At 47.4% G+C, this 22,775-nt stretch overlaps 1 protein-coding gene across 2 annotated transcripts; it reads left to right on the forward strand.

Moving 5' to 3' along the window:
* The first annotated feature begins 163 nt into the window (after positions 1-163).
* Positions 164-22,703, forward strand: LOC123998264 (nibrin-like). Of its 2 annotated transcripts, XM_046303319.1 has the most exons (17): positions 164-377; positions 782-903; positions 1,307-1,434; positions 1,520-1,679; positions 1,869-1,972; positions 2,193-2,310; positions 16,972-17,162; positions 17,293-17,393; positions 17,522-17,660; positions 17,739-17,947; positions 18,070-18,247; positions 18,356-18,986; positions 19,260-19,331; positions 19,978-20,121; positions 20,243-20,356; positions 20,930-20,979; positions 22,328-22,703. In XM_046303319.1, exons 1-17 carry the CDS (start codon positions 347-349, stop codon positions 22,356-22,358), a joined length of 2,523 nt encoding a protein of 840 aa, XP_046159275.1. In that variant the 5' UTR covers positions 164-346; the 3' UTR covers positions 22,359-22,703. The 2 variants fall into 2 exon arrangements, with proteins under 2 accessions (XP_046159275.1, XP_046159276.1); XM_046303320.1 differs by lacking the exons at positions 164-377; positions 782-903 and having other exon boundaries at positions 1,342-1,434; positions 1,590-1,679.
* Positions 22,704-22,775: the final 72 nt, after the last annotated feature.

Genomic DNA, 22,775 nt, shown 5'->3' on the forward strand with positions numbered 1-22,775 from the left:
GTCACATGTAAAGTGTCAAGTGTAGACAAGACCAATTCACAGTCAGTCAGACAGACATTGGCCTTTCTGTTTTGTCCACATATTCTCAAGAACCATTGGCAGGCATCACTGTATGGGGGACTACATAGTACCAAATTATACTGGATTCAGTTGTTAAATAGCGGCATCATGTCAAAGCCCACAGTTGGGACTCTTATTTTGAAAGGAAGTTGATGAGGACTTTCGCGCTGACTGTACGCAACTCGCATTAGATATTTTACTATTTGTAGATGTATACCTAGGTAGTTATTGACAGAGAATAGCATATGTTCGGGGCTTCGTTTCATAGCTCGTAGTGTATTATAACATGTGGACACTGAACCCTTTAGAATCCGGAGGTAACTTTTGTTTTGCCCACCTCTAGTTAGTTACAGTAACGTTAGCTATCTTAGCCATAGCGGGTGACCAACCCTCCAGCTAACAACATTAGCGAGCTACAGTTTCTCAGTGTACTTTGGAGTATCAGAATACGCGCTGAGAAGATGAGAATTAAACCTATTACAGTAACTATTACACGTTTTTGGATAGCTAGCCATCTAATTAGCTAGCTATTATTATTGCTATGACACAATACATCCAACACATGGCTAACAAGCTAACATGCAGTCCTACACTGTTGCAGTTGGTAATCTTCTATCTAACGCATAACATATGATGATTAAGTCCTTAATCATCCTCCAGTTGTTTTGAATAAGAACATTACTTTTCTTATGATTCAATCTCATGACATATCCTGTCCCAGGTGTCACCCACTACCTCCTGCCAGAGAAGGAGTATGTGGTGGGGCGTAAGAACTGTGAGGTCATCCTGCCCAATGATCAGTCCATCAGCCGGGCTCATGCTCACCTCACTGCTACAGATCAGGTGAGAGAGACGGGGGGATATTCTTTATTAGTAATAACTGTATTTTTACCCAGACACCCTACACACCCGCTTAACCAGAGCACTACCCTACAACTCCTAAATACTTCACTGAAAAATATATAGGCAGAATGTGAGCAGGCCTACATTCTGTCCCTAGTCCATCAAATGCTGTCATTTCTCCCTTGCAGTAGAAGGTGCTCTTGCGCTGTTCACCATCCTAACGAGCCAGCATGAATCTTGTCTTGTAGACAGAGCTGGGTTTTTTGCCTAATGTTGTGCATGTGTTACATAAGGAGACACTTGTTTTTATGGGTTATCAAAATCCAAGTCTTGTATTGTTTGGTTAAGAGAGTTTTTCATAAAGTAGATGTAACCAACCGACTGTTATTGTGTTGTGTGCCAGGCCCTGACCCTGAAGGACAGTTCTAAGTATGGCACGTTTGTTAACGAGGAGCGTCTATCAGGAGACTCCCCTCGCAGCCTGACGGCAGGGGACAGAGTGACATTTGGGGTCTTTCACAGCAAATTCAGGTGTGCACCCACATTTATGCAATGATAAGAATTTTGATGGAAATGAATTAGAGATCTATACTTCGAAATGTCTCTCTCTCTCCAGTGTGCAGCAGGTAACTGTGGTGGTGTGCTCGTCCTGTGTTGATAATGAAGGGAAGGTCTCTCTGTCTCAGACCCTGCATCTTCTGGGTGGCCGGCTGACCAACACCTGGACACAGGACTGCACTCACCTGGTCATGCCCACTGTTAAAGTCACCATCAAGGTCAGCACATGACCACAAACTGTGTGTGTGTGTGTGTGTGTGTGTGTGTGTGTGTGTGTGTGTGTGTGTGTGTGTGTGTGTGTGTGTGTGTGTGTGTGTGTGTGTGTGTGTGTGTGTGTGTGTGTGTGTGTGTGTGTGTGTGTGTGTGAATTCATCTGTACATACAGAACGTGCTCTCTCCCCATGCAGACTATCTGTGCGTTGCTGTGCTGTCGGCCCATAGTCAAGCAGGAGTTTTTCACTGAGCTCACCGAAGCCCTGCAACAGAAACAACCACCTCCAAAAGCTGAGAGGTACTAAGAGACACCACACACAAGGCTGCTGCTCACCTCCAAACCACACAATAATAGCTGCCACTTCACCCAGGCCTCATTTTATAGACCTACAGTGCATTTCCACATTTTGTTATGTTACAGCCTTATTCTGAAATGGATGAAATTGTTTTTTTTTAATTGCCCAAATCTCACACTATCCCTTCAACGTTATTGAATGACTGTTTGTATGTGTTAATAGTTTCTTTCCAGAGATAGACGAGCCCAGTCTGAATAAGGATGAGGTGGACCTGACAGAGAGGCCAGAACGTAAAGAACTTTTCACTGGCAAGACCTTCCTCTTCCTCAATGCCAAACAGGTACTGGCCCGCCTCTCTAGCTCACACTGCAAACAGGTACTGGCCTGCCTCTCGCTCACACACCAAACAAGTACTGGCCTGCCTCTCTTGCTCACACTGCAAACAAATCAACATTTCAAAGTCACATGCGCTGAATACAACAGGTCAAATCAAATCAAATTTTATTTGTCACATACACATGGTTAGCAGATGTTAATGCGAGTGTAGCGAAATGCTTGTGCTTTTAGTTCCGACAATGCAGTGATAACCAACAAACAATCTAACTAACAATTCCAAAACTACTGTCTTATACACAGTGTAAGGGGATAAAGAATATGTACATAAGGATATATGAATGAGTGATGGTACAGAGCAGCATACATATAGATGGTATCGAGTACAGTATATACATATGAGATGAGTGTGTAGACAAAGTAAACAAAGTGGCATAGTTAAAGTGGCTAGTGATACATGTATTACATAAGGATACAGTCGATGATGTAGAGTACAGTATATACATATGCATATGAGATGAATAATGTAGGGTAAGTAACATTATATAAGGTAGCATTGTTTAAAGTGGCTAGTGATATATTTACATCATTTCCCATCAATTCCCATTATTAAAGTGGCTGGAGTTGGGTCAGTGTCAATGACAGTGTGCTGGCAGCAGCCACTCAATGTTAGTGGTGGCTGTTTAACAGTCCGATGGCCTTGAGATAGAAGCTGTTTTTCAGTCTCTCGGTCCCAGCTTTGATGCACCTGTACTGACCTCGCCTTCTGGATGATAGCGGGGTGAACAGGCAGTGGTTCGGGTGGTTGTTGTCCTTGATGATCTTTATGGCCTTCCTGTAACATCGGGTGGTGTAGGTGTCCTGGAGGGCAGGTAGTTTGCCCCCGGTGATGCGTTGTGCAGTCCTCACTACCCTCTGGAGAGCCTTACGGTTGAGGGCGGAGCAGTTGCCGTACCAGGCGGTGATACAGCCCGCCAGGATGCTCTCGATTGTGCATCTGTAGAAGTTTGTGAGTGCTTTTGGTGACAAGCCAAATTTCTTCAGCCTCCTGAGGTTGAAGAGGCGCTGCTGCGCCTTCTTCACGACGCTGTCAGTGTGAGTGGACCAATTCAGTTTGTCTGTGATGTGTATGCAGAGGAACTTAAAACTTGCTACCCTCTCCACTACTGTTCCATCGTTGTGGATAGGGGGGTGTTCCCTCTGCTGTTTCCTGAAGTCCACAATCATCTCCTTAGTTTTGTTGACGTTGAGTGTGAGGTTATTTTCCTGACACCACACTCCGAGGGCCCTCACCTCCTCCCTGTAGGCCGTCTCGTCGTTGTTGGTAATCAAGCCTACCACTGTTGTGTCGTCCGCAAACTTGATGATTGAGTTGGAGGCGTGCGTGGCCACGCAGTCGTGGGTGAACAGGGAGTACAGGAGAGGGCTCAGAACGCACCCTTGTGGGGCCCCGTGTTGAGGATCAGCGGGGAGGAGATGTTGTTGCCTACCCTCACCACCTGGGGGCGGCCCGTCAGGAAGTCCAGTACCCAGTTGCACAGGGCGGGGTCGAGACCCAGGGTCTCGAGCTTGATGACGAGCTTGGAGGGTACTATGGTGTTGAATGCCGAGCTGTAGTCGATGAACAGCATTCTCACATAGGTATTCCTCTTGTCCAGGTGGGATAGGGCAGTGTGCAGTGTGGTTGAGATTGCATCGTCTGTGGACCTATTTGGGCGGTAAGCAAATTGGAGTGGGTCTAGGGTGTCAGGTAGGGTGGAGGTGATATGGTCCTTGACTAGTCTCTCAAAGCACTTCATGATGACGGAAGTGAGTGCTACGGGGCGGTAGTTGTTTAGCTCAGTTACCTTAGCTTTCTTGGGAACAGGAACAATGGTGGCCCTCTTGAAGCATGTGGGAACAGCAGACTGGTATAGGGATTGATTGAATATGTCCGTAAACACACCGGCCAGCTGGTCTGCGCATGCTCTGAGGGCGCGGCTGGGGATGCCGTCTGGGCCTGCAGCCTTGCGAGGGTTAACACGTTTAAATGTCTTACTCACCTCGGCTGCAGTGAAGGAGAGACCGCATGTTTTCGTTGCAGGCCGTGTCAGTGGCACTGTATTGTCCTCAAAGCGGGCAAAAAAGTTATTTAGTCTGCCTGGGAGCAAGACATCCTGGTCCGTGACTGGGCTGGTTTTCTTCTTGTAGTCCGTGATTGACTGTAGACCCTGCCACATGCCTCTTGTGTCTGAGCCATTGAATTGAGATTCCACTTTGTCTCTGTACTGACTCTTAGCTTGTTTAATAGCCTTGCGGAGGGAATAGCTGCATTGTTTATATTCGGACATGTTACCAGACACCTTGCCCTGATTAAAAGCAGTGGTTCGCGCTTTCAGTTTCACGCGAATGCTGCCATCAATCCACGGTTTCTGGTTTGGGAATGTTTTTATCGTTGCTATGGGAACGACATCTTCGACGCATGTTCTAATGAACTCGCACACCGAATCAGCGTATTCGTCAATATTTCCATCTGACGCAATATGAAACATGTCCCAGTCCACGTGATGTAAGCAATCTTGGAGTGTAGAGTCAGCTTGGTCTGACCAGCGTTGGACAGACCTCAGCGTGGGAGCCTCTTGTTTTAGCTTCTGCCTGTAGGCAGGGATCAGCAAAATGGAGTCGTGGTCAGCTTTCCCGAAAGGGGGGCGGGGCAGGGCCTTATATGCGTCGCGGAAGTTAGAGTAACAGTGATCCAAGGTTTTACCACCCCTGGTTGCGCAATCGATATGCTGATAAAATTTAGGGAGTCTTGTTTTCAGATTAGCTTTGTTAAAATCCCCAGCTACAATGAATGCAGCCTCCGGATAAATGGTTTCCAGTTTGCAAAGAGTTAAATAAAGTTCGTTCAGAGCCATCGATGTGTCTGCTTGGGGGGGGATATATACGGCTGTGATTATAATCGAAGAGAATTCTCTTGGAAGATAATGCGGTCTACATTTGATTGTGAGGAATTCTAAATCAGGTGAACAGAAGGATTTGAGTTCCTGTATGTTTCCTTCATCACACCATGGTGTATGGTGGACCGTGAAATGCTTCCTTACAACCCCTTAACCAACAATGCAGTTCAGGAAATAGAGTTAAGAAAATATTTACTCAATAAACTAATGTGTGAGAGAAAATTATGGAGAAGAAAAAAGTAACAGTAAGTAAAATGTAAAAAATTACATAACAATAACGAGGTGCCGAATCAATGTGCGTGGATACAGGTTAGTCGAGGTAATTTGTAAAGTGACTATGCATAGATAATAAACAGCGAGTAGCAGCAGTGTGAAAACAAAGGGGTGGGAATCAATGTATATAGTCCGGGTGGCCATTTGATGAATTGTTCAGCCGTCTTATGGCTTGGGAGTAGAAGCTGTTAACCTCTTAGTGATCCCTTCACGCGCCAATCCCTTTAGTGGGTTCGATTTGACAACATCCAGTGAAATTGCAGAGCGCCAAATTCAAACTACAGGAATATCAATATTCAACATTCAAGAAAATATAAGTGTAATACATCAAAATAAAGCTTCTCCTACAGATGCTGTTATTTTATCTAAACCATCAGGTCTACGCCGACCCCAGCTAAGTAACTCATGCAAAGATTTAAAGCGCAATTATGTGTTTTATCTCCAGTATATTACCATGATTGTCAGTTATGTAGCTGCTCTACTGAAATCTCAGTGCGTCCTTGCTGGGATGACTGCTTGAGAATATCAACACCAAACACATTGGTTCACCGTTCCACGGGAGCGAACAGCACACAACATACCATAATGTTCTGAATAATGACCAAGTCTACCTTGCTCCCTATTACCCTGAACCACTTAGGCGTAACAAACACAAGTCTAACATTTATCGGAAACTTTTAAACTACCAGTTCATTACCCTCCTGCTCTTCGGGAATGTGCAATCCTTAACATCACCGAGCCAGCGATACTCACCGGAGTGGAAAGCAGTGGATGGCCTCGTCCACTGGTCATCGCCGCTGTGGAAGTGGGTGAGTGCTATGGTCCCATGGTTTCTCTCGACTCACCCGGCTCCAAGATTGAATTTGACTCTTCAAACATATCCAAGTCGCTATATGTGATCCCGGACTTTGCTTCTGGTACGCAAGCTGTTTTAATCAGTTCCCCGCATCCAGTGCAGGTGGGACAGATAGTTCATTGCACTACCGAACTGCCCCGATTCAAAACAGCTTAAACCCAGCCGTCAGAAAACACATGAGAATTTTACTTTTTTCAATGTGTCAATCACTCTCGAGTCATCTGGTACCCACGAGCTAAGACCAAGGGACTACTAGGGGAGTATTTGAACATTCCTAGTGTCATTCCAAAAAGTGATCAAGTTCAACATCTTTTCACAGACTCCAACCTTGACTTTCTCTGCCTTTCAGAGACACATAAACACTCTCCATATGCTGCTTTGATTGTGCCTGGCTACAATGTTTTCAGGAGAGACAGGATTGAAGGAAGAGGAGGGATAGTAAACATTCTAGATAATAAACTAGAATGTATTGGCCTGAACGTTACACTGTCTCCCCAACTGTCTTTTACCCTTATTGGAATGTATAGACCACCTTCCACCAAAAGTGTGTTTTTGATCAGTTTAATAACATGCTTAGGGAATGTGATTTTGGGAAAGAGGTCATCTTAATGGGGGGATTTTGACATTAATTATGAAGACAAGTCTTGTAGGAAAACCCTCAAACGGATCACTAATACCTTTGACCTTACACAGCAAGTGAAAGGGCCAACCAGGGTGACTTGTTGTTCTAAAACACAGATTGATCTGCTGTTCAGTAATAAACCAGAGAGAGTGACTAAATCATACAGTATGGTTACTGGGCTATCTGATCATAATCTGACACTTATAGTCAGAAAGCTTTCTAAGAACAGGTTTAACCTCTCTACTGTTAGAAAGCCGGATCAACTAAGAATACCTAAGTGAATTAAATGATTTTGAAAATGGAATTAACTGGAATGATCTCTTGTCCTATACAGATGTGGAAGCTTGATAGTCAGGTAAAAAAACACAATCCAGACTACAATAAATGCTTTCCTAAAGAAAATCAACCTGTCCAAAAGAGCACTCTTCCTTGGCTAAATGGAGAAATCTGGAAATTGATGAAAGAACGAGATAATGCTCTTAAAAACAGCCCAAATTAGAGCATGACATGGTTGGTTTACCATGTTGAGAAATAAGGTGATGAAAGAAATCAGACAGGCCCAGGCACAACTTTTTATTAACATAACTGGTGAAGCAAAGGGAAATTGTACATTTATCTGGGAGAATTGAAAAAAGTTAACAGACCATAGTAACACTGCAAAAAGACTAGAAATCATGGTGGATAACAATCTAACACAGGATGCAGTCAAAATAGCAATAGCCTTCAATTCCTACTTTATTGACTCTGTCAGGGTACTGACACAGAACCCCTCCATTGGTTTCTTGGGCTCAGTGTTAGTAAATGACACTCAACCTGTCTTCATCATAAGGGAGGTTTCTGAGTCAGAGGTGAATAAGGTGATTAGCTCACTAAAGAACTCTAAAGCCAAAGATGTGTTTGGGCTGGACTCTACCTTTCTTAAAAACTCATTGGCCCCATTACTAAGGTCACCAACACATCTATTGGTCTCGGGGTGTTTCCAAGGCTATGGAAGTCGGCCATAATAACGGCCATCTTTAAATCAGGTGACCCTGTTGATGTAACTACAGGCCCATTAGTATACTACCTGTGGTATCCAAGGTTGTTGAGAAGTGTGTAGCAGAGCAACTGATTGCCCACCTCTACAAAAGCCCCTTCACATTACACTCCATGCAGTTTGGCTTCAGAGCAAAACACTCCACAGAAACGGCCAACTGTTTTCTTCTGGAAAATGTGAAGTCCAAGATGGTCAAAGGGGGCGTTGTTGGGGCTGTGTTTCTGCATTTAAGGAAGGCTTTTGATACTGTTTGTTAACCATGAGGTTCTCATCACAAAATTGTCCAAGTTCAACTTTTCCCCCAAATCCTTGATGGATGAAATTCTACCTTGAAGGCAGAACTCAGTGTGTCAGTGTGGCATCATTCCAATCTCTCTTTTAAAAAAACAGGGGAAAAGGGTCATTCAAATAACCAAATTCAACCTAGCTCATTTCCGATTTATACAAAATTGTTTGACTACAGAGGGAGCAAAACTGTACTTCAAATCTATGATACTCCCCCACTTAACATACTTCTTGACTAGTTGGGCCCAAGCTTGCTGTACAACATTAAAACCTATTCAGTCTGTCTACAAACAGGCTCTCAAATTGCTTGATAGGAAGCCCAATAGCCATCATCACTGTTACATCCTCAGAAAGCATGAGCTCCTGAGTTGGGAAAATCTTGTGCAATATACCGATGCATGTCTTGTGTTCAAGATCCTAAACGGCCTGGCTCCCCCTCCACTCAGTACTTTTGTTAAACAGAAAACCCAAACATATGGCAGCAGATCCACAAGGTCTGAGAGGTGACTGTATAGTTCCCTTAAGGGAAAGCACCTTTAGTCAGTCTGCTTTCTCTGAGAGAGCTTCTCTTGTTTGCTTGTTACACTGCCATCGGACACACAACTGCACCAACTGATGAAAACATGGCTCAAGGTCAATCAGATTTGTGAACATGGTCCCTAGCTGTGTATTGCCGCTTTCCATGATGTCTGTTGTCTTAAGCTTGTGAGGTGTGGAAACACTGTTGTTTTTATGGATTTTGTCTTGTTGCGTTTTGTTCTATGTTTCTCTGTCTGTATGCTACTTCTTGCTTGTTCTATTTTGCTCTGTCTGTATGTTATGTCTTGCTTGTCCTATGTTGCTCTGCGTGTGCTCACTGCTCAATGATTGTCAATAGACAATTTTTTTTAATAACCTACCCTGGGACTGCGGTTGAAAATTAGCCGGCTGGCTAAAACTGGCACTTTTACTGAAACGATTGATTAATGTGCACTGTCCCTGTAAAAATAAAATAATCTCAACTCGATGTGCACTGTCCCTGTAAAAATAAAATAATCTCAACTCGATGTGCACTGTCCCTGTAAAAATAAAATAATCTCAACTCGATGTGCACTGTCCCTGTAAAAATAAAATCAACTCAAACTCGAGCCTCTCTATCTCTCTCTCACTCCAAACAGGTAGTGGCCTGCCTCTCTCACTCCAAACAGGTACTGGCCTGCCTCTCTCACTTCAAACAGGTACTGGCCTGCCTCTCTCACTCCAAACAGGTACTGGCCTGCCTCTCTCACTCCAAACAGGTACTGGCCTGCCTCTCTCACTCCAAACAGGTACTGGCCTGCCTCTCTCACTCCAAACAGGTACTGGCCTGCCTCTTTCTCTCTATGCATAGCCATTATACATTCCAACGTTACAGAACAGCGTTCACCTCACATGGCTCCCCAATGTGAGAGTCTGAATAAATAATTTAAGGGCTTCCATTAGTCTTTTATGACCTGTTTATTGCCGCCTCTTCTCATCAGCTAGGAGATCAGGTAATGATGTTAGGTGGTTGGTTATTTGTGGTCACTCAGTTATGTTTTCGGGGAAATGGTTGTTAAAATCTGTGATGTGTTTATTTTATCTCTCAATACAGACTCTGTCTCTCTCGTTTTCTGTCTTTTTTTCTCTCGCACTCTCTCCCTTTTTCTGGCTCGCTCTGTCGCTCTCCCCCTCCCGCTCTGTCGCTCTCCCCCTCCTGCTCTGTCGCTCTCCCTCCCGCTCTGTCGCTCTCCCTCCCGCTCTGTCGCTCTCCCTCCCGCTCTGTCGCTCTCCCCCTACCGCTCTGTCGCTCTCCCCCTACCGCTCTGTCGCTCTCCCCCTACCGCTCTGTCGCTCTCCCCCTCCCGCTCTGTCGCTCTCCCTCCCGCTCTGTCGCTCTCCCCTCCCGCTCTGTCGCTCTCCCCTCCCGCTCTGTCGCTCTGTCGCTCTGTCGCTCTCCCCTCCCGCTCTGTAGCTTTCCCCTCCCGCTCTGTAGCTCTCCCCTCCCGCTCTGTCGCTCTCCCGCTCTGTCACTCTCCCTCCCGCTCTGTCGCTCTCCCCCTCCCGCTCTGTCACTTTCTGCTCTGCTTTCCCCTCCCGCTCCGCTCTGTCGCTCTCCCCCTCCCGCTCTCGCTCTCCCCCTCCTGCTCTTCTCCCCTCCCGCTCTGTAGCTTTCCCCTCCCGCTCTGTCGCTCCCTCCCGCTCTGCTTTCCCCTCCCGCTCTGTCCCCTCCCGCTCTGTCGCTCTCCCCCTCCCGCTCTGTCGCTCTCCCCCTCCCGCTCTCCCCTCCCGCTTCCCCTCCCGTTCTGTCGCTCCCCCCCCGTTCTCTGTCGCTCCCGCTCTCCCCCTCCCGCTCTGTAGCTTTCCCCTCCCGCTCTCCCCCTCCCGTCGCTCTCCCGCTCTGTCGTCGCTCTCCCCCTCCCGCTCTGTCGCTCTCCCCTCCCGCTCTGACGCTCTCCCCTCCCGCTCTCCCCCTCCCGTTCTGTCGCTCCCCCCTCCCGTTCTGTCGCTCCCCCTCCCGCTCTGAAGCTTTCCCCTCCCGCTCTGTAGCTTTCCCCTCCCGCTCTGTAGCTTTCCCCTCCCGCTCTGTAGCTCTCCCGCTCTGTCGCTCTCCCGCTCTGTCGCTCTCCCCCTCCCGTTCTGTCGCTCTCCCTCCCGCTCTGTCGCTCTCCCTCCCGCTCTGTCGCTCTCCCCCTCCCGCTCTGTCGCTCTCCCGCTCTGTCGCTCTCCCTCCCGCTCTGTCGCTCTCCCCCTCCCGCTCTGTCGCTCTCCCTCTCCCGCTCTGTCGCTCTCCTTCCCGCTCTGTCGCTCTCCCCCTACCGCTCTGTCGCTCTCCCCCTACCGCTCTGTCGCTCTCCCCCTACCGCTCTGTCGCTCTCCCCCTACCGCTCTGTCGCTCTCCCTCCCGCTCTGTCGCTCTCCCCCTCCCGCTCTGTCGCTCTCCCCCTCCCGCTCTGTCGCTCTCCCGCTCTGCGCTCCCCTCTGTCGCTCTCCCTCCCGCTCTGTCGCTCTCCCGCTCTGTAGCTTTCCCCTCCCGCTCTGTAGCTTTCCCCTCCCGCTCTGTCGCTCTCCCGCTCTGTCGCTCTCCCCCTCCCGCTCTGTAGCTTTCCCCTCCCGCTCTGTCGCTCTCCCCCTCCCGCTCTGTAGCTTTCCCCTCCCGCTCTGTCGCTCTCCTGCTCTGTCGCTCTCCCCTCCCGCCCGCTCTCCCGCTCTGTCGCTCTCCCTCCCGCTCTGTCGCTCTCCCCCTCCCCCTGTAGCTTTCCCCTGCTCGCTTTCCCCTCCCGCTCCGCTCTCCCGCTCTGTAGCTTTCCCCTCCCGCTCTGTAGCTTTCCCCTCCCGCTCTGTCGCTCTCCTGCTCTGTCGCTTTCCCCTCCCGCTCCCTCCCTGCTCTGTCGCTCTCCCCCTCCCGCTCTGTCGCTCTCCCCCTCCCGCTCTGTTGCTCTCCCGCTCTGTCGCTCTCCCCCTCCCGCTCTGTAGCTTTCCCCTCCCGCTCTGTTGCTCTCCCGCTCTGTCGCTCTCCCCCTCCCGTTCTGTCGCTCCCCCCCTCCCGTTCTGTCGCTCCCCCTCCCGTTCTGTCGCTCCCCCTCCCGCTCTGTAGCTTTCCCCTCCCGCTCTGTCGCTCTCCTGCTCTGTCGCTCTCCCCCTCCCGCTCTGTCGCTCTCCCCCTCCCGCTCTGTTGCTCTCCCCCTCCCGCTCTGTCGCTCTCCCCCTCCCGCTCTGTAGCTTTCCCCTCCCGCTCTGTCGCTCTCCCGCTCTGTCGCTCTCCCCCTCCCGTTCTGTCGCTCCCCCCTCCCGTTCTGTCGCTCCCCCTCCCGTTCTGTCGCTCCCCCTCCCGCTCTGTAGCTTTCCCCTCCCGCTCTGTAGCTTTCCCCTCCCGCTCTGTAGCTTTCCCCTCCCGCTCTGTAGCTTTCCCCTCCCGCTCTGTAGCTTTCCCCTCCCGCTCTGTAGCTCTCCCGCTCTGTCGCTCTCCCGCTCTGTCGCTCTCCCCCTCCCGTTCTGTCGCTCTCCCCCTCCCGCTCTGTCGCTCTCCCTCTCCCGCTCTGTCGCTCTCCCGCTCTGTCGCTTTCCCTCTCCCGCTCTGTCGCTCTCCCCCTCCCGTTCTGTCCCTCTCCTGTTCTGTCGCTCTCCCCCTACCGTTCTGTCGATCCCTCCCTCTCCCCGTCCCGCTCCCCCTTCCGCTCTGTCTCTCCCGCTCTCTCTTTCCTCCCGTTCTGTCACTCTCCCCCTCCCATTCTGTCGCTCGCTCTGTCTCTTTCTCTTTGTGTCTCTGTATCTCGCTCTCTGTCTGTGAATCCAGGTGAAAGCTATGATCCCTTATTAATGTCACCTGTTAATTCCACTTCAATCAGTGTAGATGAAGGGGAGGAGACAGGTTAAAGAAGGATTTTTAAGCCTTGAGATAATTGAGACATGGATTTTGTATTTGTGCCATTCAGAATGCGCTTGGGCAAGACAAAAGATAAGTGCCTTTGAATGGGGTTAGGTGCACCGGTGCCAGGTGCACCGGTTTTTAGTGTGAAGAACTGCAGTGCTGCTAGGTTTTTCATGCTCAACAGTTTCCTGTGTATCAAGAATGGTCCACAACCCAAAGGACATCTAGCCAACTTGACACAACTTTGGGAAACATTGGAGTCAACATGGGCCAGCATCCCTGTAGAACGCTTTCGACACCTTGTAGAATCCATGCCCTGACGAATTGAGGCTGTTTTGAGGGGAAAAGGGGGGTGCAACTCAATAGTAGGAAGGTGTTCCTAATGTATGGTATACTTGGTGTATATTATAATAAAATAATGAAGAATAATATAAAATAGTAGTAAATAATAGAAATAACATTAATAAAATGGTAGGTCAATAGTAGAAATAAAAAAATATAATGAATATTAGGGGACAATAAAAGTTTAAACATGGGGGGAAAAAATATTTTTATTTAACTGGGCAAGTCAGTTAAGAGCAAATTCTTATTTACAATTACGGCCAAACCCGGACGATGCTGGGACAATTGTGCGCAGCCCTATGGGACTCCCAATCAGGCCGGATGTGATACAGGCTGGATTCGAACCAGGGACTGTAGTGAGCCTCTCACTGAGATGCTGTGCCTTAGAATGCTGCGCCACTCAGGAGGCCAAAATGAACATGCTACTATTATTACTACTAAAATGAATGCCACCACCACTATTATTAACACTAATACTACAACTATCCCTAATACTACCATTACCAATAGTAGCACTTCTACCTCTAATATCCCTACTACGACCATTACCACTAGTAGCACTTCTACCTTTTTCTCTACTACTACCATTACCACTAGTAGCACTTCTACCTCTTTAATATCCCTATTACTACCATTACCACCTAGTAGCACTTCTACCTCTAATATCTCTATCTCTACAGCCTCCATTACCACCAGTAGCACTTCTACCTCTAAATCTCTATGCTTCCTACTGCAACCATTACCACTAGTAGCATTTCTACCTTTAATATCCCTACTGCTACCATTACCACTAGTAGCACTTCTACCTCTAATATCTCTACTACTACCATTAGCACCAGTAGCACTTCTACCTCTAATATCTCTACTACTACTACTACCATTACCACAAGTAGCACTTCTACCTTTAATATCCCTATTACTACCATTACCACCAGTAGCACTTCTACCTCTAATATCTCTACAGCCTCCATTACCACCAGTAGCACTTCTACCTCGAATATCTCTACTGCAACCATTACCACTAGTAGCATTTCTACCTTTAATATCCCTACTGCTACCATTAGCACCAGTAGCACTTCTACCTCTAATATCTCTACTACTACTACCATTACCACAAGTAGCACTTCTACCTTTAATATCCCTATTACTACTATTACCACCAGTAGCACTTCTACCTCGAATATTCCTACTACTACCGTTACCACTAGTAGCACTTCTACATTTCTCTACTACTACCATTACCACTAGTAGCACTTCTTCCTCTAATATCCCTCCTACTACCATTACCACAAGTAACAATTCTACCTCTAATATCTCTAATACCATTACCACTAGTAGCACTTCTATCTTTAATATCCCTATTACTACCATTACCACTAGTAGCACTTCTACCTTTATTAACCCTATTACTACCATTACCACTAGTAGCACTTCTACCTCTAATTTTCCTACTACTACCATTACCACTAGTAGCGCTTCTACCTTTATCTCTACTACTACCATTACCACTAGTAGCACTTCTACCTTTATCCCTACTACTACCATTACCACTAGTAGCACTTCTACCTCTATCTCTACTACTACCATTACCACTAGTAGCACTTCTACCTTTATCTCTACTACTACCGTTACTACTAGTAGCATTTCTACCTCTATTATCCCTACTACTACCGTTACCACTAGTAGCACTTCTACCTCTAATATCTCTACTACTACTACCATTACCACTAGTAGCACTTCTACCTTTAATATCCCTACTACTGCTACCATTACCACTAGTAGCACTTCTACCTTTAATATCCCTATTACTACCATTACCACTAGTAGCACTTCTACCTCTAATATCCCTATTACTACCGTTACCACTAGTAGCACTTCTACCTCTAATATCTCTACTGCTTCCATTAGCACCAGTAGCACATCTACCTCTAATATCCCTACTACTACCATTACCACTAGTAGCACTTCTATCTCTAATATCTCTACTACTATTACCATTACCACTAGTAGCACTTCTACCTTTAATATCCCTATTACTACCATTACCACTAGTAGCACTTCTACCTCTAATATCCCTATTACTACCGTTACCACTAGTAGCACTTCTACCTTTAATATCTCTACTACTACCATTACCACATGTTGCATTTCTACCTCTAATATCCCTACTACTACCATTACCACTAGTAGCACTTCTACCTCTAATATCTCTACTACTACTACCATTACCACAAGTAGCACTTCTACCTCTCATATCTCTACTGCTACCATTACCACTAGTAGCATTTCTACCTTTAATATCCCTACTACTACCATTACCACTAGTATCATTTCTACCTCTAATATCTCTACTGCTACCATTACCACCAGTAGCATTTCTACCTTTAATATCCCTACTACTACCGTTACCACGAGTAGCACTTCTACCTTTCTCTACTACTACCATAACCACTAGTAGCACTTCTACCTTTAATATCCTTATTACTACCATTACCACTAGTAGCACTTCTTCCTCTAATATCCCTCCTACTACCATTACCACGAGTAACAATTCTACCTCTAATATCTCTAATACCATTACCACTAGTAGCACTTCTACCTCTGTCCCTACTACTACCATTACCACTAGTAGCACTTCTACCTTTAATATCCCTATTACTACCATTACCACTAGTAGCACTTCTACCTTTAATAACCCTATTACTACCATTACCACTAGTAGCACTTCTACCTTTATCTCTACTACTACCATTACCACTAGTAGCACTTCTACCTCTAATGTTCCGACTACTACCATTACCACTAGTAGCACTCCTACATTTATCTCTACTACTACCATTACCACTTGGAGCACTTCTACTTTTAATATCCCTACTACTACCATTACCACTAGTAGCACTTCTACCTTTAATATCCCTACTACTACTACCATTACCACTAGTAGCACTTCTACCTTTAATATCCCTACTACTACTACCATTACCACTAGTAGCACTTCTACCTCTAATATCCCTACTACTACTACCATTACCACTAGTAGCACTTCTATCTTTAATATCCCTACTACTACTACCATTACCACTAGTAGCACTTCTACCTCTAATATCCCTAATACTACTACCATTACCACTAGTAGCACTTCTACCTCTAATATCCTTACTACTACCATTACCACTAGTAGCATGGTGGTCCTTCTGTGGTCCTTCTGTAGCTCAGTTGGTAGAGCATGGCGCTTGTAATGCCAGGGTAGTGGGTTCGATCCCCGGGACCACCCATACGTAGAATGTATGCACACATGACTGTAAGTCGCTTTGGATAAAAGCGTCTGCTAAATGGCATATATTAGTAGCACTTCTACCTCTAATATCCTTACTAATACCATTACCACTAGTAGCACTTCTACCTTTATCCCTACTACTACCATTACCACTAGTAGCACTTCTACCTTTATTCCTACTACTACCATTACCACTAGTAGCACTTCTACCTTTATCCCTACTACTACCATTACCACTAGTAGCACTTCTACCTTTATCCCTACTACTACCATTACTACTAGTAGCACTTCTACCTTTATCCCTACTACTACCATTACCACTAGTAGCACTTCTACCTTTATTCCTACTACTACCATTACCACTAGTAGCACTTCTACCTTTATCCCTACTACTACCATTACCACTAGTAGCACTTCTACCTTTATCCCTACTACTACCATTACCACTAGTAGCACTTCTACCTCTAATGTTCCGACTACCTACTATAACTAACTTATACCTGTCATCATCACTGTTACATCACAACTACCATCATCATTACTTCTACCACCACCACTGTCCCTGCCATCATTAAACTACTATCATTCCCGTCACCCCTACTACCCGTACCGCTACTATTTTGGAATAATAATCATAATAATAAATCGCTCTCACTCACATCTCTCCAGCAAAAGCGTCTGAGTTTGGCAGTGAGTTGTGGAGGTGGGAGGAGCCAGCTCTTGGAGGAGGGGTCTGTCCCTGTGTCACTCCTGGAATCACCGTTGAGCTGTGTGATCGGCATGGCAACGGGAAACTCCCAAGCACTACTGCCCCACTCCACTAAGAAGTGGGCAGACTCTGTGGGGAGGATTCTACAGAGGTACACACATTGCAGTATCATAAAAACAGAGTGCAGTTTGGTGGTGTTACACTTCTTCTTTGCTGCTCTGAAATGAGACTAACTGGTTGTGTCAGCACAGTCTATATTTACCATCTCTCACGCTCTCCAGGAAAGGTCTTCGATTCATCACAGAGTCTGAGATCGGATTGGCTGCCATCTATGTCAGCTGTGACAAGTACTGCAATCCTTCCAATCGAATGGCTGACTCAGGTGGGTGGGGCACTCATACAGTGAATCATAGTCTCAGTTTATTTTAAGTTCCTGATTTTATAATGAAATGTACTTATATAGTGGAGTCAACACTTGTATCATTGTTAATGTGTTTCTTCCCTGGTCAGAATCCATGAGAAAGAAACCTACCATCCCTGGCGCCACGCTATCCCAGAATGCACCAGTGGACGAGACTGTAATGCCAGCGGTGTCTCAGAACATCACAGCCTATGCTGTAAACACAGAGCCGTCACAGGGCATCAGTGGGTAAGACACACACACAGCCTGACTCACAATTCTGTTTGAGTGCATCAGGCTGATCTGTGTTTTCTTATCCCTGAGTAGGGTGGAGGTGGCTGGGGTGAGCGCAGTTGGAGAGACCCCCGAGAGGGACCAGAGCCGGACCACCTCTCATCTTAACCGATCCAAACCCTCAGGCCGAGAGCTGTCAGGGACCTGCACAGTGGCAGAGACTATGATGTCATCATTCAGCGCCTCAGACAGTGCTGGTGGTGGCGGCTCGGACAGAAAAAAGGGAGAGCTACAACATACAGGTAGAATAGTTTCTAATGACAGAGTGAGTGGGTGTCAGAGTTACAGTAGGAAAGTTCTGGCGTGGGCCATATAAACTGAAAACACAGGTCTGCTAAATTACTTTGTATTATCATGATATTAGGTGGAGGGAAAGGTGATGCTATCACCAGATTACTGGCCACAGCCCCTCGGACCAATGGAGGAGTGCAGACGATGTCTCCACAGAAGCGCTCCTCCCAGAAACAACAGGTATCGCAGAAATGTTCCCCCCAGAAACAGTCTGCCCTCACTAATTTCTTCCAGCCGGTCGGCAAGAAAAGGCAAGTGCAGCTCCCTGGAGATATCCATACAATTCCACACAGTGGCTTATCAATCTTGAGTTAATGGTGATATTATATATACAGACTCCAATGTTTTCTCTCTCTCAGACCTCGGGAAGGCAAGGAGTCCCCTACTGTCCAATCAGAGGCCAAGTTCTCCAGGAGGGAAGAAGAGAAGGAGAAGATGAAGAGGACAGTACCACAGCACTCAGAGACCTCCAACCCCACACACACCCCCACAGGCAGGTCCCAGGGCCAACACAGCTCAGGTGCACATCTGTTTCCAGGTCAGACTGAGGCTCTGTCAGAGGGGTTCTCCAACCCTGCCCAGCAGGGGCTCCAATCCAGGAAGAGGAAGGAGATGGAGGAGGAGACTAAAGGGAGTGGGGCTTCAGAGATAGAGATGGACGAACTGGAGTCCATCATGTCTGAGGACATGGACGAATTGGATGAGCCCATGTCAGTCAGTCAAGGCCAGCGGTTAAAGCTGAGGGAACAGAGTTCAACCAATCAAGGCCAGAGGTCTCAACTGATAGACAAGAACTCAACCAATAGAAAATCGCTCCTAGAGACAGTGGATCTTACCTCTGCCAATAAGAAACAGCGGGTTTATTCAGTGGAACCAATCGCAGCCAATCATAGGTCAGGCTTGGATTCAGAAGAGCGATCGTCAGCCAGCAGACGACAGCGAGTGGAGCCTGTAGCTGAGGTCAAAGACGAAGAGGTGTCTTTCATTGAAGTGAGAGGAGCTGTCATTGTGTGCTTGATATCATGTGTTTCTATCAAGGCTGGGATCAATTCATATTAAACCCACTCAATTCAGGAAGGGATTTTAATTTAAAATCTAAAAATTGATAGCTTCTACTTCTGTTTCATTGAAAATATCTGCCATTTTTAAAATCACTGAATTGTAATTTCAGTTTACATCCTGAATTGACTGCATTCTTCAGCCCTGGTTTCTATGATGTGACTATTATTATGAACTATCCTCCATCTTCTGTCTCCCCCCAAGTCAAAACCAGTTAATGGTGTGACCCCTGGTCATCTGGAAGAGCCAGAGACTGATGTCAAACAGGAAGCCTCAGTAAGTCCTGTCTGTATCTGTCTGGAATAGGGGCCAGTGGGGAAGAGTTAGGTCTGGAGTAGGGGCCAGTGGGGAAGAGTTAGGTCTGGAGTAGGGGCCAAGTGGGGAAGAGTTAGGTCTGGAGTAGGGGCCAGTGGGGAAGAGTTGGATCTGGAGTAGGGGCCAGTGGGGAAGAGTTGGGTTTGGAGTAGGGGCCAGTGGGGAAGAGTTGGGTCTGGAGTAGGGGCCAGTGGGGAAGAGTTGGGTCTGGAGTAGGGGCCAGTGGGGAAGAGTTGGGTCTGGAGTAGGGGCCAGTGGGGAAGAGTAAGGTCTGGAGTAGGGGCCAGTGGGGAAGAGTTGGGTCTGGAGTAGGGGCCAGTGGGGAAGAGTTAGGTCTATCAGTAACTGGTCTGGAGTAGGGGCCAATGGGGAAGAGTTAGGTCTGGAGTAGGGGCCAGTGGGGAAGAGTTAGGTCTGGAGTAGGGGCCAGTGGGGAAGAGTTAGGTCTGGAGTAGGGGCCAGTGGGGAAGAGTTAGGTCTGGAGTAGGGGCCAGTGGGGAAGACTTAGGTCTGGAGTAGGGGCCAGTGGGGAAGAGTTAGGTCTGGAGTAGGGGCCAGTGGGGAAGAGTTAGGTCTGTCAGTAACTGGTCTGTGTGTTGTGATATAGGGTTTAGGGGGTGAGAATCTCCCCAGCAGACTTATAGTGGTGGAGTTCAAATCCCTCACCGTGGCAACACCGGCAAGACCTAAACCACGCCCCATGGAGACGCACGGCAATGTCATCAGGAAGGACTTTAAACGCTTCCGCAAGGTAGACCCCAGAATGCACCTCACCACAACACAGGGTCATGGGACTCTGTTAGGTTAGTGTCTCTGTTTCTATGTGTGTGTGTAGTCGTGTGTGTGTGTGTAGTAATGTGTGTGTGTTTCAGGTCCCAGTTCCCGGCGCCCAGGGTTTGCCCAACATCATCGGAGGGTCAGACCTGTTGGCCCACAACCGAGGCAAGAACTCTGAGCTGGAGGAGTGGCTGAGAGACGCAGCAGAGGTACACAGTCCTACTTCAGCTGCTGTTTACTACAATACTTACTGTCCGTTTAGCAACCCCTGAGACACACAAACACTCCTAGAATAGAAGTACATGGTATTTACCATGAAATGGTAGTAACAGGGGATGGAGGGGGCTGAGGCTGGGTAGAGAGGAGATGGAGGGGGCTGAGGCTGGGTAGAGAGGAGATGGAGGGGGCTGAGGCTGGGTAGAGAGGAGATGGAGGGGTTGAGGCTGGGTAGAGGAGATGGAGATGGATGGAGGGGTTGAGGCTGGGTAGAGAGGAGATGGAGGGGCTGAGGCTGGGTAGAGAGGAGATGGAGGGGGCTGAGGCTGGGTAGAGAGGAGATGGAAGGGGCTGAGGCTGGGTAGAGAGGAGATGGAGGGGGCTGAGGCTGGGGAGAGAGGAGATGGAGGGGGCTGAGGCTGGGGAGAGAGGAGATGGAGGGGGCTGAGGCTGGGGAGAGAGGAGGCTGAGGCTGGGGAGAGAGGAGATGGAGGGGGCTGAGGCTGGGTAGAGAGGAGATGGAGGTTTGTGGGTCTGTGAGTCAAAGCCCTGTGTCTGTGTTTCAGGATGAGCGTCAGAACAAGAAAGAGGAGACTTTGGGAGATGACCTCTTCAGGTACGAGGACAAGGCTTGTAAAGGCTGCAAACACCAACTTGGGTCACATTATTTCAGGTGGAGAGCACCACAGTCTACAGTACAATGTAAACCAAGCTGTAGCCCGGGCTATTGGTTGGAAGATGTTTGGAGCCAGGCTGGGAATGAATGGATGAATGTGGAGTGATGTTGATTATGTTGAACCCTCCAGCCCCCAAGGTAGAAAAAGTCAGCCACTCCGTCTGCAGTCTGCAGTGGAGCAGAAGGTGTTGGAGCACCCAGCTTACACAAACATCACATTCCCAGGGGGCATTGCTCCGTGTTCAATGACGTCACTACCAGACACAAGACAACAGCGCCCTACAGGCTGACGCACACACAGCTGCCTGCCCACACGATGACTGGCTGTCTGCTGAGCTCTTCACTACTCCAAACTCATTCATCTATTCATTCCCTTAACCCCCATTCAGAAACACAAGACAACATTGACTGCCCAGCAACATAGCCTTGGTTGTAGCTGTAGTCCAACCAACATGGCTGATCTCAGGTTTTGATCCCAGCTAAACAATGATTCACATTAGATAGAGCTGTATTAGCTGGTCCCCTGCATACGTACAATACACATCAACACCATTTTTGGAATCGCCTGTCAAATAGTCATCTGAAAAGGACCGTTTAGACCAAGACCCACAGAACGGAGAGAAACATTCCTGATGTGAGTGGGTGGATATTCGTTTGGGACGGGCTGGGCTTGTTGTCACTGACCAATCAGCGCCCAGTGATTCCTGCGTCACACCTGGTTGTCTGGGTTATGCTGGTGATGTAAGCACACGCTAGGGCTGCTGCATTTTGCCTGGCTAAGCAGAAAGGGTGTGTGCATGCCTGCCTGGAGCGAGACTGTGCTGTTTGATCATTGAGTCATGATGCCCACTCAGTCATGCATGGCCAGAGGACAGCGCCGGCTACTAAGAAAACAAGCCACGGTTTTATGTTTTTGGTTCTGGCCCGAACCCGTCTCCCAGACTTAGTTTATTGGGAGGATGTTTGGTTTGAGTTCTTCAAACAAGGCCAGAGGTTTACAGAGCTGGCTTAATTTGGGCTATTTTTAATATTTGTTCTAAATGCATCCAGGATTGATCTAGCAGGAATGTTAAAAGCCTGAGTGTTTAGGTGGGATGCCTGGATGGCCACTGCCCTGACTTAACCTGTGTGTGTGTGTGTGTGTGTGTGTGTGTGTGTGTGTGTGTGTGTGTGTGTGTGTGTGTGTGTGTGTGTGTGTGTGTGTGTGTGTGTGTGTGTGTGTGTGTGTGTGTGTGTGTGTGTGTGTGTGTGTGTGTGTGTGTGTGTGTGTGTGTGTGTGTGTGTGTAGGTACAACCCCAAACCCACCAAGAAAAGATGAGAGCACCTGGTTGTAACATGAGAAGCCCTGCAGACAAATGTTCATTTTAAGACACAGGAAGGGATGCCAACACCCCATGGAATGTTTTGGCTTCTAGAATTCTCCGTTTGATAGAACTGCCATCTCCGCTCCACTAATAATGTTCAGGAATGGATCTTTGAGGTAACTCTTGTCATTGTACTCAAAATGACCAGAGGGGCCTGTCAATGACAAATGTTTAACTGTTTTTGTCGGTGATAGATGTGGGCAGAAATGTCTAACTTTCTATGTACTGTACACTAATTATATACCTTGATTTAGTCACTGATGGCGAGCAATGTAAACAAATAAATAGGTGTTACGTTTTACGTTTCAAGATTTTAATTTGTTCATAATAAAAAATACAGTATACAAAACATATTAAAAAGTAATTAGAGT

The sequence above is a fragment of the Oncorhynchus gorbuscha genome, linkage group LG15, assembly GCF_021184085.1.
Source record: "Oncorhynchus gorbuscha isolate QuinsamMale2020 ecotype Even-year linkage group LG15, OgorEven_v1.0, whole genome shotgun sequence".
NCBI classification, from domain to species: domain Eukaryota; kingdom Metazoa; phylum Chordata; class Actinopteri; order Salmoniformes; family Salmonidae; genus Oncorhynchus; species Oncorhynchus gorbuscha.

Coding starts and splice junctions, on each gene's coding strand:
- LOC123998264 (XM_046303319.1), top strand. CDS start 347: ATGTGGACACTGAACCCTTTAGAATCCGGAG. Junction 904..1,306: donor ACCTCACTGCTACAGATCAG/GTGAGAGAGACG, acceptor GTTGTGTGCCAG/GCCCTGACCCTGAAGGACAG. Junction 17,163..17,292: donor GTGGGGAGGATTCTACAGAG/GTACACACATTG, acceptor CACGCTCTCCAG/GAAAGGTCTTCGATTCATCA.